At 36.9% G+C, this 15,283-nt stretch overlaps 1 protein-coding gene across 1 annotated transcript in view; it reads left to right on the top strand.

Annotated features, from left to right (window-relative positions):
* Positions 1–15,283, top strand: part of LOC306851252 (uncharacterized protein) — a gene marked incomplete at its 5' end in the record, with an annotated part of 59,500 nt that overhangs the window by 7,991 nt on the left and 36,226 nt on the right. Inside the window, 3 exons of the mRNA XM_079387407.1 lie at positions 791–1,228; positions 3,955–4,368; positions 12,790–13,236. Coding sequence (XP_079243533.1) covers positions 791–1,228; positions 3,955–4,368; positions 12,790–13,236 — 1,299 coding nt within the window. The remainder of the gene's footprint in view (positions 1–790; positions 1,229–3,954; positions 4,369–12,789; positions 13,237–15,283) is intronic.

Below are 15,283 nucleotides of genomic sequence, written 5' to 3' on the forward strand. Positions count from 1 at the left end.
GTTTCTTTATATCTCACCAAAAACTTAATAAATGGAGGTTCCTGTGAGATTTTATTTAGGGTGTTATACCACAAACAGCCACCGGTGACACCCAAACTACATTGACTTTTATTTGATGCATTTTTCTGTCACAAATGTCTAAATTTCTTTGTCAGTATTACGTCTATCACAAAATAACCACCACATATGGAATTTTGAGACTCTGACCTTTCCAACGATATGTATTTTGTTAAGATTATTAAACGTTTTGATTGTAAAATACTGTAATAATTTTGTAATATGACACTTGACTCCGCCCACTTAGGGGGAGGAGACCTCTAAATGATTTTAAAGAACCATTTCCATGGCAACGCAATTTCCAATTTCAAAATGGTTTTCACAGGATGAATTTTGAGTTTTAAAGCTTTCAAATGATATATAATTTAGGGTGATTACTAAAACATTTGATAAAGTAAAAAGGCAATAAAATATGTAATGGCTGTGACACGGGGTTAAATGGGAATTTTAAGGAAATTATTTAAATTACTCTCACTTTAATATGTAGTTTAGATTTTAAAAGATTGAACCAATACAAAACACTTTACTATTTATTCACTTTAGGATTATATTTACAACACACCACTCGACAACCGGCCACTACAGCTAAAATACAAACTGATATTGAATCTTTCAAATCATTCATCAGCTTTCATATGTATTTTATATTTAAATCATTTCATTTGTCACCTGCAGTATTTTTGATCATACTGTACATTAAACATTGAAGTGAAAATTATTTGTGTCTCCATAGGTTTGACATTTATAACTCCAGGAGAGAAGCTGCTGTAAAGTTTCTACTGAATCTGATTGTTTCAGCGTCAGAGTTTGATGCAAATAAAGGAGAAAATTACACTGAATTATTAACATCTGTGTGCAGCTACACATCTTTTCCCTTCCGTGAAAACTACACTAAGCGTCATAATCAGGGTGATTTCCTGCTGGATCTGTACTCACATGTGAAGGACTATGAGACTCAAACAGGCAGGAGTGTCCTTCCAGCATTTCAGCCAATTTATCAGTCAGCTCCTGCAGTCTGGAGTATAAACCTCTCAGAGAGAAAGAGCTCCATCCTCCTAGAAGTGCTGAAACTCCAAACAGAGAAGAAACCAGTAGAGCTGATAGACTGGACAGATGAAGAGAGTGAAGTGAAGGGATTCCTCCAGTGTCTGCCCTACATCTCACAGCTGAGGTATGTATTTAATATTATTTATCTTTAATTTGATATTGGATAAAAACATTGTCACTGGTGCATGTTTTAAAACTATTGTGTGTAATAATTTTTATTTGACACTGCAATTTAAAATGATAAAATATTTAATAAACCTTTTCTTCTCTGAAAATAATCCATTATTCTGAATCAGTTTTCTTTGGAGCAGCTGCACTAAAGAGGGTCACACACAGGATCTGGCAGGCATATGACATACAGCTTCTTAAAATTTGGGTAAACTTAAATTTTTAGGCAACTAAAAGTTTTTAGGAAATTTCTCAACTTTTTGTTGTATAAACTTAAATCAAGAAGTTGAGAAAAGTCAACTCAAAAATCTGCTGAAACTGGTTGCCTAAAACTTAAGTTTACCCAATTTTTTTGTTTGTTTTATTTTTATTTTTTTATCAGTGCACCGCTGCTGCCATTTTCCATCCATCAGTGTTGCTCAAATATGTTTCAGGGAGCTGCTCAAAATCACTCTTATGCTAGTAAAATCACGACATACTCTTATAATAGTAATTATACTCTTGTAATCCATTCTTATAAATTTTCATAAAATTTGACCAGAAATGAAACATTTAAAAAATTTCAAGGGACAAACATAACAGAATGCAATATAAATAGTCTTTTTGTAGTTTGATACCTTGGATAAATACTATATGTATAATAAACATGAACCTTTATAAGGTTTTAGTTTTCAGCTGAAAATGTTAATTTCTTAGAACAGAGTAATAACCTTTCCTTATACAGTCTGTTAGAGCTTTCTTGATCATAACCCATTTTGCACCAGTTGATGTCCTCACGGCTAGATAAACGTCAGGTGCACACTTTCTGGGACCAGATTTTCTTCCACTTGTATATTATTGCCTTTTACCTGAGTGATTACATTCTGACAGTTATTTTATGCTTTGAACTCATATGCAAGTATTAATAAATTTTGCAAAGAAAAAGTTATATCTGTAAACTGTTATGATAATAGTGTTTGGATTTAAAACATCACAAAAAGAAAATAATGCAAGAGTATTTTTTCAAAAGTGTTTTCAATGCTCTTTAGCCCATAATTTTATACTCTAGCGTATTTGGACTAGTCTCTTTGTGTCAGGATTTTTAATTCCTAAAGTTTATTTTGTCAAATGAATTTTGTAAACATATTTTGTACAGTGCAACTTTTAAACTGAACAGTGGCGGCTCCAGGATGTTTTTGTTGGGGGTGCTGGGGGGGGGGGGGTGCTTAACAGTTCAGAGTGGGTGCTAAAAATTTTTTATTAAATTGAAAGTAATGAACGCCTAAACTTTAGCTATCAGTTTTTTTTTTTATATACAACCGCTTCGAAAAAGGCATATTTAACTTTTTTCTGTGGTATTAAACTTCTCATATGCCACTGTTATTAGTAATATACTAACGCCAACTGCCAAATATGACACTTACAAAGTAATATAATTTATGAATGAATATAGAAAAGAGAGAAAGTTGGGATTTTTTTCAATTCAATAAAAACTACTATTTTTTATTTTTTTTTACAAGTAATAAAGCTATTTCCACACGGGCACACATTGCGGGTGATAACCTCCCCGTGCTGATTTCCATCGTATCGTGTCGATGATAGACCGAGATAAGCATCAAAAATTGGCAAATTTAGAGGATTTAGCATTTCCAATTAATGTAGGCCTGTTACATTATTCTTATTATTAGGCCTATTATTATTATTATTATTAGATTACTTTTATTATTAAATTACATGAATTATTGCCCCACCATCACCATATTAGGCCCTTTTTTGGGTTTTTAATGTATACTTTTAAAAAACAGGAAAATCATTTGGAAATCCTTGGGGGGGCTGTGCCGGGGCTAAGCAAGTTTATGATGGGGACATATCCCCGCCCTAGCGCCGCCACTCAAACTGAAGAAATGATACCAAAGTGCTGGAGCTTTAAGACAAACATAGGATGAGTTTATGTTTGTGTAATCTTTAAAAGGGATGATGTACAGTTAGATTGTAATTATCACAGAATAAACCCAAAAGAGTGATCAGGACATGACTCGCTGCTTCACACAAAACATATAGAATAAAATGCTCTTCTGTTTACTGCTGATCTAATTTTGTATTAGTTTATATCTGACTAAACTGTTTCATCAAATTATTGTCATTTGATCATTTTCACAATAGTATGTAACACTGCCTGTGCACTTTTTCAGTGGCCTTGTCTCCGTAAGTATTTTCACATTCATTTTCCACATAGGGATTTTTAAAAAGTCATCGTTAAAGAATTTTAAGAAATGAAACAAAGCTAAATAGTTCTAAGGTGAATAACAACATTACAAACATTCATTTGAGAAAAAATTATTTAAGAACATACAAAAAACAAGACAAAGGTACAAAACTGTGTACAATATCTTTAATGAAGGAATCAACTACAGATTTATAAAGCATTGCAGACAAAAAACTATTGATTTTAAGTTGTTGATTCAAAGGATACAAATAATGTGTTTTAAGGTCATTTCAAAACAACAAGATACAAGTAGTTTACAAGTTGAATTAATGTGAATCTGAGTTCATGAAAGATCTGTCTTTATACAGACTTGGCATTAAAAGTCATTTTCCCTGTGAAGAAAATGAATGGAATTGTTACTTTCGGAGCCCAACTGTTGCACAATAACACTTACAACACAATAACATATCTCTAACAGAATCTTGTTCACTCTTTAGGTTTGTTTTACCACACAATAAAACAACTGAATCATGGGACAAAAGAAAGAGATTGTTTATACTGGATTTGTGTCTGCAAGCTGCTCTCCATCAGAAAGAGACAATAGAAGAAACTGTGAAGAAACTGCTGTCATCTGTGGATTATGAGAAACATGATTTCCTGCTGGATCTGTGTTCACATGTGAAGGACTATGAGACTCAAACAGGCAGGAGTGTCCTTCCAGCATTACAGCCAATTTATCAGTCAGCTCCTGCAGTCTGGAGTATAAACCTCTCAGAGAGAAAGAGCTCCATCCTCCTAGAAGTGCTGAAACTCCCAACAGAGAAGAAACCAGTAGAGCTGATAGACTGGACAGATGAAGAGAGTGAAGTGAAGGGATTCCTCCAGTGTCTGCCCTACATTTCACAACTGAGGTGGGTCTCTATGAACATAACAGAATCTATTACACACATCCTACTTTAAGCTGAGTTTAATGAAGCCACTGTTAAGTTATGTGTTCAGACCAATTCAAATTTGTTGTTTTTTTTGTCAGTAGATTTTTATTTTTCATATAAATGACAAATGATTAAGTTCAAGTTGAGCTTTATTGTCATTCTGCTACATGTGGGGACATACAGTGGAACGAAATGTCCTGTCTCGCAGGACCACGGTGCTACATAAATACAGACATACAACAATGAAGTAAAAAACACTATAAACCTATACACTACTAACCTACTGACAGATTTAACTATAAGTATACTATATAAGTATTTACCCTATACAAACTAAAAGAATAAAGGATAAAAAAAACAACTATACGAATGCTTCACATAAATATTACCCTATACAAACTAAAAAATAGAAGATAAAAAATACAAACTATACGAATGCTTCACAAATACTGTACATGTGCAAAGAGAGACATTTGAGTCAGCAGCTGGTTGGGGAACAGTGCAGGATGATTTGTAGTGCATGAGCATGTAAACATACATATATTGCTGAGTCTTTTGTGAGATTGTGCACACGCAGCAGTGTGTGTAAGTGTCCATAGTGCACATAGTGTTAAGTGTAAGTGTCCATAGTGTAAAGTGTCCATAGTGCACATAGAGGAGAGTGTGTTACTACAGGTGGTTTGTACAGGCCCACTCACCTGTGTGTAGCACACTTTGAATTGCACAAAAAAAAAATAATAATTAAAGTTCCATACAGTTTTTCTTTGGTGTGGTAAGGTTTGGGGTGGGCGGTCCATGTTTCAGGAGGTAGGGGTTTGCATGGGGTTTCAGAGGGGGCGGGGTGGTTTGAGTTCAGGGCTCTCACAGCCTGGGGGAAAAAGCTGTTGAGCAGTCTGGCGGAGCAGGCTCTGATGCTCCGGTACCGTCTTCCTGATGGTAGGAGCTGGAAGAGACTGTGGAGTGGACATGGGTGGAGTCCTTCACGATGCTGTTGGTTTTGCTGGAGCATCGTGTAAGGAAGATGTCCAGGATGGAGGGGAGAGGGGCACCGATGATCTTTGCAGCTGTGTTCACTGTCCGCTGGAGGGTCTTGCGGTCAGCAGCACTGCAGTTCCCGTACCAGACAGTGATGCAGCTGGTCAGCACACTCTCAATGGTGCCTCTGTAGAATGTGGTGAGGATGGGTGGAGGGAGACTTGCTCTTTTCAGCCGGCGGAGAAAGTGTAGGCGCTGTTGTGCCTTTTTGGAGAGTGACATGGTGTTGGTGGTCCAAGTGACATCCTCTGTGATGTGCACCCCCAGGAATTTAGTGCTGCTGACTCTCTCCACAGTCGAGCTGTCGATGGTCAGTGGGGGGGTGGTCAACGGAGTTTCTTCTGAAGTCCATCACAACCTCCTTTGTCTTCTCCACATTGAGGGACAGATTGTTTGTGCCACACCATTCAGCCAGCTGTGCCACTTCCTCTCTGTAGTGCGTTTCATCATTGTTGCTGATGAGACCTACCACTGTTGTGTCATCAGCAAACTTGATGATGCGGTTGGAGCTGAACTTGGCAGTGCAGTCGTGGGTCAGCAGTGTGAAGAGCAGCGGGCTAAGCACACAGCCTTGTGGGGCACCTGTGCTCAGTGTTGTAGTGCTCGAGGTGTTGTTGCCGACACGGACTGACTGAGGTCTTCCAGTTAGAAAGTCCAGGATCCAGCTACAAAGGGAATTGTTAAGGCCCAGCAGGTTTAGCTTATTTATGAGCTGTTGTGGGATTATTGTGTTGAATGCCGAGCTGAAGTCAATGAACAGCATTCTAACATAGGAGTCTTTATTTTCTAGGTGGGTAAGAGCCAGGTGGAGGGTGGAGGAAATTGCATCGTCCGTAGAGCGGTTTGGAACTGGAGTGGGTCGAGTGTGTTGGGGAGGCTGGTTTTGATGTTATGCATGACTAGCCTCTCAAAGCACTTCATCATGATTGGAGTCAGTGCTATGGGACGGTAGTCATTGAGACAGGACACAGGTGATTTCTTTGGTACCGGTATGATTGTTGTGGATTTGAGACATGTGGGGACGACTGCCTGGCTCAGCGAGGTGTTGAAGATATCTGTTAGGACATCTGTCAGCTGTGCAGCACAGTCTCTCAGAACACGGCCAGGTAGGTTGTCAGGACCCGCAGCCTTGCGTGGGTTAATCCTAGATAGGGTCTTCCTTACGTCGGCTGGAGACAGACAGAGCGCCCGGTCGTTGGGAGGTGTGGGCAGTTTTTGTGCAGGTGTGTCATTCTGCATTTCAAACCGTGAATAAAAGTGGTTGAGTGCATCGGGGAGGGATGTGTCCTCATCACAGGCCTGTGGCGGGGCTTGTAGTCAGTGATGGTCTGAATGGGTTGCCACAGGCTCCGTGTGTCTCTGCTGTCTGTGAAGTGATTGTTGATTTTTTGAGCGTATGACCGTTTTGCATTTTTGATGCCACAGGACAGATTGGCTCTTGCTGTTTTGAGGGCTGCTTTATCTCCTGATCTGAATGCTTCATCTCTGGTCTTTAGCAGCCCACGAACCTCTGCTGTCATCCATGGCTTCTGGTTTGCACGTGTGGTGATGGTCTTGGTGACTGTGACATCATCAGTGCACTTTTTGATGTAAGCAGTCACAGTTTCAGTGTACTCATTCAGGTCTGTGTGGTTGTTGTAGGTGGCTGCCTCTTTAAACATGTTCCAGTCTGTGTCCTGGAAGCAGTCCTGCAGTGCTGAGGTGGCATTGTCTGGCCATACTGTGATCTGCTTTTCAACCGGTTGAAGTGGTCTATATGCTGGGATTAGCATAACAGTGATGTGGTCTGAGTACCCGAGGTGGGGGCGGGGTTCAGCCTTGTAAGCGTTCTTAACTGTTGTGTAAACAAAGTCCAGTGTGTTGTTTCCCCTTGTTGCAAAGTTCACATGTTGGTAGAACTTTGGCAAAACTGTCTTTAAGTTTGCGTGGTTGAAGTCACCGGCTATGATGAAAAAGCCGTCTGGGTTCACTGATGGTGCTATACAGTTCACGAAGCGCGTCCTTAGCGTTTGCACACGTGGGGATGTAAACCGCAACGATAACAATGGCCGTGAACTCCCGCGGCAGATAGAACGGTCGACACTTCACAACCATAAACTCCACCAGCGATGAACAGTGTTTTGATAATACCGCAGCATTGTTACACCAGTCTTTGTTGATATACACACACAAGCCACCTCCGCGTGTCTTACCAGACAGTGATGAATCTCTGTCCGCTCGGAAGTTGGTTAGCCCGTGCAATTGAATGGCGGAGTCCGGGATGTTGTCGTTTAGCCATGTTTCGGTGAAAACAAACACGCAACAGTCCCTTGCCTCATGCTGTGTAGATCGACTGAGTTGAATTAAGTCCAGTTTGTTTTCCAGAGAGCGGACGTTTGAGAGCATGAGTGTTGGAAGAGCCGGTCTTGAGGGGTTAGCTCTTAGCCTAGCTCGTATACCTCCGCGCTTACCGCGCTTCTGTCCTCTCTCACACCGCTTGCGATGCTGCCTTGTGCGGGTAGCGTTAGTAGGCGAGGCCGCGGTCTCGAGGTCCGGCTCCAGCAGTACACAAAGGCCTCGTAGCTTCTCAGTAGCCGCCGGCGAGAGTTGATGTTCGTATGCGTTGCTGATATCCAAAAGACTTTGGCGATCATAGATGAATTCTGGGGTGATTTCCTTAAGAGTTAGCGGTAAACTGACACTATTTGGAGATGAACAGACGACATTAAACGACATAAAAGCACCGTCTTTGGGACCCGGAGCAGCCGCTGCGATCGATCGCGCCGCCATCTTCCTTTTTTTTTTTTTCTTAAAGAAAAAAAAAAAAAAAAAAGGAAGATGGCGGCGCGATCGATCGCAGCGGCTGCTCCGGGTCTGATTATGATTATGAAGCAGAGTGGCTGATACTGACCGCATGACTTCAGCTTTCCCTGATCACACAATGATGTCACTAAACATCAAGCGATAGATGGAGCCTACAGTAACAAATATAGGATATGCATCAATCCCAACTACAATATGATGAGGACAACTTTCCCTGACTGACTTTGTGAATCATTCAGTCCCCATCCATACACTTCATGCTTATGACAGTACTTAAATTATTAAAATGATGTTGTTTTAAAATTAAAATACATTTTTCTATCATACACTCTTAACAGACAAGCAATTCCCGCACACTATCGCAACTTGCAAAAAGGTAATATTTATTAACACAACGTTTCGGTCACACGACCTTCATCAGGAGTATACAAATGTTCAAATTCATCTCTTTTAAGATGAACACATGACCACTTAACGAAGCTCCATCTGTAAACAATTAAGCTCATTAGGAGTATAAATTAACATCACATCGTAAACAGTTACAAATTATGATAGTTACAACAACCAACAAAGATCCCACTACAAATTCACAAGATCATCTAAAATACATAAACAACACGTTGTCTTCAAACAGCATCAAATTATTACACCAATCAGTCAAAACTCCATAACCACTCAAACTCATTATAAATTCATAATAGAAACGGCACATCATTCAAAACAATTACACCACTATAACATTACATTAAATGGTGCTTCATCGTTCATACCCATAGGTGATAAAGTTTGAAGGGTATAAATCCAAAACAATTCACGTCTCTGTAGAAGTAATTCAATGTCTCCACCCCTAGGTGGCAAAGTTACTTTCTCAATCCCACAAAAACGTAAAGAGGTAACATCGTGATTCAAATTTAAAAAGTGTGCCGCAACTGGATAATTCATATCTTTTCTTCTGATCGAACTCTTATGTTCACTAATTCTTTGTTTCAATTGACGTGACGTTTTTCCCACATAGCCTATACCACAAGGACAACGGATCAAGTACACAACATGAGTGGAAACACAAGTAATCACAGATTTGATGTTATATTTTTTACCAGTTCTAGGATGACAAAAAAATGATGTTTTAAAAGTATTATTACACTGAGCACAATTCCCACACCGATAATTGCCCTTCTGTATAGGACTAAGTAAACTCTGAGATGCACGAGAACTGGCGCTCTGAAAACGAGCATGCACCAAGCTATCTTTTAAATTCCTGGCGCGTTTATATACAATCAAAGGAGGATATCTAAAAATATCCTTCAACTCCTAATCAGAAGACAATAAATGCCAGTGTTTTTTAAAAATTGATTTTATCATGTAAGACTTAGGTGAGTATGTTGTAATACAAGCAAAGGAGTACTTTTTTTTGTTTTCGTTATCTTCTTTTTTAGCAATTCAGACCGTGTCTTTTTAAAAGCTGTATTATATCCATCTTCGACCCAGTCCAAAGGATAACCTCTGTTCAAAAAATTTTTTTTCATGATTTTCGATTTCTCAATAAAATCGGAATCAGAATGGCAAATCCTCCTCAATCTATAGAACTGACTCATAGGCAGTCCTTTTCTTAAAAAAGTCGGATGAAAACTGGTAGCAAGTAAAAGTGTGTTACGATCAGTCTCTTTTGTAAACAACGTTGTAGTCAAATTGCCTTCGTTCTTCTGTACCCACATATCAAGGAAATGTACTCTAGACGAATTAATTTCAGAAGTAAATTCTAAGTCGTCAACCAAGTTATTCAAATATATCACAAATTCTCGAGCCTCATTATGATCACCCAAAAAAATACAAAATATATCGTCAATGTATCTGTACCACTTGATAATCTGTGAATAAAAAGGATTATTTTCTATATTCAAAATTCGAGCCCATTGCTGTCCCACTTATCTGAAGAAAAAAATAAAAAATCATACACTCTTAAAAGTAAAGGTGCTTCATGATGCCATAGAAGAACCTTTTTGTCTAAATGGTTCCATAAAGAACCTTTAACATCTGAAGAACCTATATATTTTTAGGCCATTTGACAGCAGCTAGAAAACATTGTCACATAACAACAGAAAATCCACCCAGTGTCCATAAACTTGAGAAAAATAGAGAGAATTTATCAAAAATTACATTTAAATATTTACTCATAATTGCTTTTTTTATTATGATTAATAAAAATGAATAGATATAACGTTATTATAAAAATGGTCTAATATGAACTCGTATACAAGCCAATTGTTACTTTAACCTTAACAATAGGGTTCCCTGTATAGTTTAGTTTAGAGAAAATAAGTGTACATTACCAGTCAAAAGTGTTTGAACAATAAGATTTTTAATTCTCTTCTGCTCACCAAGCCTGGATTTATTTGATCCAAAATGCAGCAAAAGCAGTAATATTGTGAAATGTTTACTATTTAAAATGACTGCTTTATTTGAATATATTTTCAAATGTAATTTATTTCTGTGATCAAAGCTAAATTTTCAGCATCATTCCTCCAGTCTTCAGTGTCACATGATCCTTCAGAAATCAGTCTAATATGCTGATTTGCTGCTCAAGAAACATTTTTACATAAAAAACATATCATTATTATTATAAATATTTAAAACAGCTGAATAATTTTTTTCAGGATTCATTTAATGAATACAAAGATCAAAAGATTAGCATTTATCTGAAATATTTATTTATTTATTTTTACTTGGAGTCAGTATAATTATTATTTGTTTTTTATTTTATTTTTATTTTTTGGGGGGGTATTATAGAAATTACTACTTTTATTTAGCAAGGATTATTTAAATCAAAAGTGATGATAAAGACATTTATAATGTTACAAAAAGATTTCTATTTCAGATAAATGCTGTTCTTCTGAACTTTCTCTTCATCAAAGAAACCGGAAAAAATTCTACTCGACTGTTTTCAACAACAGCAATAATAATAATAATAATAATGTTTTTTGAGCTAAAGATTCAGCTTTGAAATCACAGGAATAAATTACATTTTAAAATATATTCAAATAGAAAGCCGTTATTTTAAATAATACAAATATTTCTGCTTTTGCTGTATTTTGGATCAAATAAATGCAGGCTTGGTGAGCAGAAGAGAATTAAAAACATTATAAATCTGACTGTTCTAAATCTTTTGACTGGTAATGTTAATCACAGGCTTGTTAATTATTCATGAATAATTCTCACTCCAGGCTCCAGCCACTGGTTAATGAGGTGATAGAATTAAGAGAAATAAGCTTCAATAGACTAACATTTGAAGTTACGGTAGCAATGTATAGCTAATGTGTGGTAATGTGAAGTAATCAGCAATTGTAGGATTTATTCATGCTTTTTTAATGCCAGGTTGGAGTTATACACTGATTTTGTGTCATGGTCCATGGACCCCCTGAATTAGCCTTGGACACCCCCTGGCCACCCCATGTATAAAACTCTAGCTCCGCCACTGAGTGTGTTGCGTTCTGATTAGTGCCTCATATTTCAGATATCTTACACAGTGACAACAACCGCATCAACTGAGAAAATACAGACTGTTTTTATATTCATATTTTTGAGAACGGCTTACACTTACTTAGAATAAAGCAGACTAATAATTAAATCTCTTAAAGGGGTCATGGCATGGATTTTTTAAATTATTTTAAGATTTTTTACTTATAACACACGTACAAAAACATATGCATAATCAAAATATTTTCAACCCTCATTCCGCCCCTTTGGTCTGAAATTATTGTTATTTAAGGGAAGGTTTCTTTATATCTCACCAAAAAAACTTCATAAATGGAGGTTCCTGTGAGATTTTATTCAGGGTGTTATACCACAAACAGCCACCGGTGACACACAAACTACATCGACATTTATTTGATGCATTTTTCTGTCACAAATGTCTAGATTTCTTTGTCAGTATTACGTCGATCACAAAACAACCACCACATATGGAATTTTGAGACTCTGACCTTTCCAACGATATGTATTTTGTTAAGATTATAAAACGTTTTGATTGTAAAATACTGTAATAATTTTGTAATATGACACTTGACTCCGCCCACTTAGGGGGAGGAGACCTCTGAAAGATTTTAAAGAACCATTTCCATGGCAACACAATTTCCAATTTCAAAATGGTTTTCACAGGATGAATTTTGAGTTTTAAAGCTTTCAAATGATATATAATTTAGGGTGATTACTAAAATATTTGATAGAGTAAAAAGGCAATAAAATATGTAATGGCTGTGACACGGGGTTAAATGGGAATTTGAAGGAAATTATTTAAATTACTCTCACTTTAATATGTAGTTTAGATTTTAAAAGATTGAACCAATACAAAACACTTTACTATTTATTCACTTTAGGATTATATTTACAACACACCACTCGACAACCGGCCACTACAGCTAAAATACAAACTGACATTGAATCTTTCAAATCATTCATCAGCTTTCATATGTATTTTATATTTAAATCATTTCATTTGTCACCTGCAGTATTTTTGATCATACTGTACATTAAACATTGAAGTGATAATTATTTGTGTCTCCACAGGTTTGACATTGATAACTCCAGGACAGAAGCTGCTGTAAAGTTTCTACTGAATCTGATTGTTTCAGCGTCAGAGTTTGATGCAAATAAAGGAGAAAATTACTCTGAATTATTAACATCTGTGTGCAGCTACATATCTTTCCCTTTTAATGGGGATTATTTTTATTCTGAATATCAGATTGATCAGCGTGATTTCCTGCTGGATCTGTGTTCACATGTGAAGGACTATGAGACTCAAACAGGCAGGAGTGTCCTTCCAGCATTACAGCCAATTTATCAGTCAGCTCCTGCAGTCTGGATCATAAACCTCTCAGAGAGAAAGAGCTCCATCCTCCTAGAAGTGCTGAAACTCCCAACAGAGAAGAAACCAGTAGAGCTGATAGTCTGGACAGATGAAGAGAGTGAAGTGAAGGGATTCCTCCAGTGTCTGCCCTACATCTCACAGCTGTGGTGAGAGACTCATGGGGAAAATATTACTCTGGGGTTGATTTGTTTTGTTTCCATACGTTCTAATCTCAGTTAGGATTACTGGCTACATTTTTTTTTTTTTTTTTTTTTTTGCGAGTACAAAGAGCAGAATGAGTGGAACTTAAAATGCTGCCCCTCATCACAGTGTCCCCAATCCTGCAAATTATGACAAACCACTGATCTATAATAATAATCTATAATAGAGACCTGGATTGCTCATGACATCATTAAAGTGAAATCAGCCCCGCCATATTGGTATACCCTAGTATTCCCATACATTCTTTTGAGTTAATAGGAAATCATACATTTTTAGTGCGAAAGCATCACCTAACGAGTCACCATGTTATATCTAAAGCCTCCCTGTACATTATACTTTTATTCATACAGTTGGCTAGCAGCAAATGTTTTAACAATGATTTCATTAACAGCATGCATTTTGAAGCAGTCATTGATTTAAACATTAGTTAAATTAATAATTAATTCAACAACATAAACATAATGGGGTATGTTTATGTTTAAGATAAACGTGGGTGGTGATGGCGCAGTGGATAAGACACATGCCTTTGGTGTGAGAGACCCGGGTTCGAATCCACTGTGAGACACCAATGTGTCCCTGAGCAAGACACTTAACCCCTAGTTGCTCCAGAGGCGTTCGACCTCTGACATATATAGCAATTGTAAGTCGCTTTGGATAAAAGCGTCAGCTAAATGAATAAATGTAAATGTAAATAATATTTTACTCCTGTGGAAACTGTAATGCTAGTAAAACACCATAGAATTATTGCAGCTTTGAAGAGTCTAAATTAGATGCTGCTCAATCAGAAAATAAAATACATGCATCATAACTTATTTAGAGAAATAATGCTGACTACATGTGGTACAGACTTAAATACATCAAACTTTTTTCCGAGATGATGCATGGTAAGCTTAGCTTTGATTTAAATATAATAGTGCAATATAGTAACAGTCTTGTATTGTAATATTTATTGTCTTGTATTGTAATATTTATTGTATATTTGAATCAATTTCTGATACTAATACTATTTTTGATAATAGTAATAATGTTCATGTTTAAGATTTCCTGCATAATTACGTACATAAAGAAATATATTTTGTGTTGGATCAGTTACCCGTGTCAGCAAGTGCAACTTTCCCTGACTGACTTTGTGAATCATTCAGTCCCCATCCATACACTTCATGCTTATGACAGTACTTAAATGATTAAAATGATGTCATTTTAATATTAAAATACGTTTTTCTATCATACACTCTTAAAAGTAAAGGTGCTTCATGATGCCATAGAAGAACATTTTTGTCTAAATAGTTCCATAAAGAACCTTCAACATCTGAAGAACATTTCTGTTTCACAAAAGCTTCTTTGTGGTGAAAGAAGGTTCTTCAGATTATAAAAAGATAAGAAATAGATGATTCTTTAAAGAACCTTTGACTGAATATTTCTTTATGGAACCAGAAATGGTTCTTCTGTGGCATCGCTGTGAAGAACCTTTTAAGCATCTTTATTTTTAAGAGTGTAGATAATATACAGAGAAAACTATATATTTTTAGGCCATTTGTTCCCCCAAAAGTGTGGACACTTGTTCTGCAGGACTGTACGTGTCATTAAGTCATGTGCTTTGTTTAGAGGAGACTCTAAAATGTTCATTTATGTTACTCATATCCTCTAAGCATCTATTCAGTCTGTTGTCACAGTGTGTTGCATTCTGATTAGTGCCTCATATTTCAGATATCTTACACAGTGACAACAACCGCATCAACTGAGTGTTTGAAATAACTTCCTTTTGTGATCTGATGTGGATTCTTATCACAGAATGAGTCAGAAAATATACTGTGATAAAGACTGTCACTTTTAGTCAGCTACAACAATAGCTGGATGCCTTTGTCCATATATCGACTGGGAAACCTCACAGTGCATTGCATTCTGAATAGTGCCTCATAGAATACACTCAGGAGCACACAGTGACAACAACCGCAAATCACCTGAGAAAATACAGACTGTTTTTATATTCAT

This window comes from Barbus barbus (genome assembly GCF_936440315.1).
Source record: "Barbus barbus genome assembly, chromosome: 31".
NCBI lineage: Eukaryota > Metazoa > Chordata > Actinopteri > Cypriniformes > Cyprinidae > Barbus > Barbus barbus.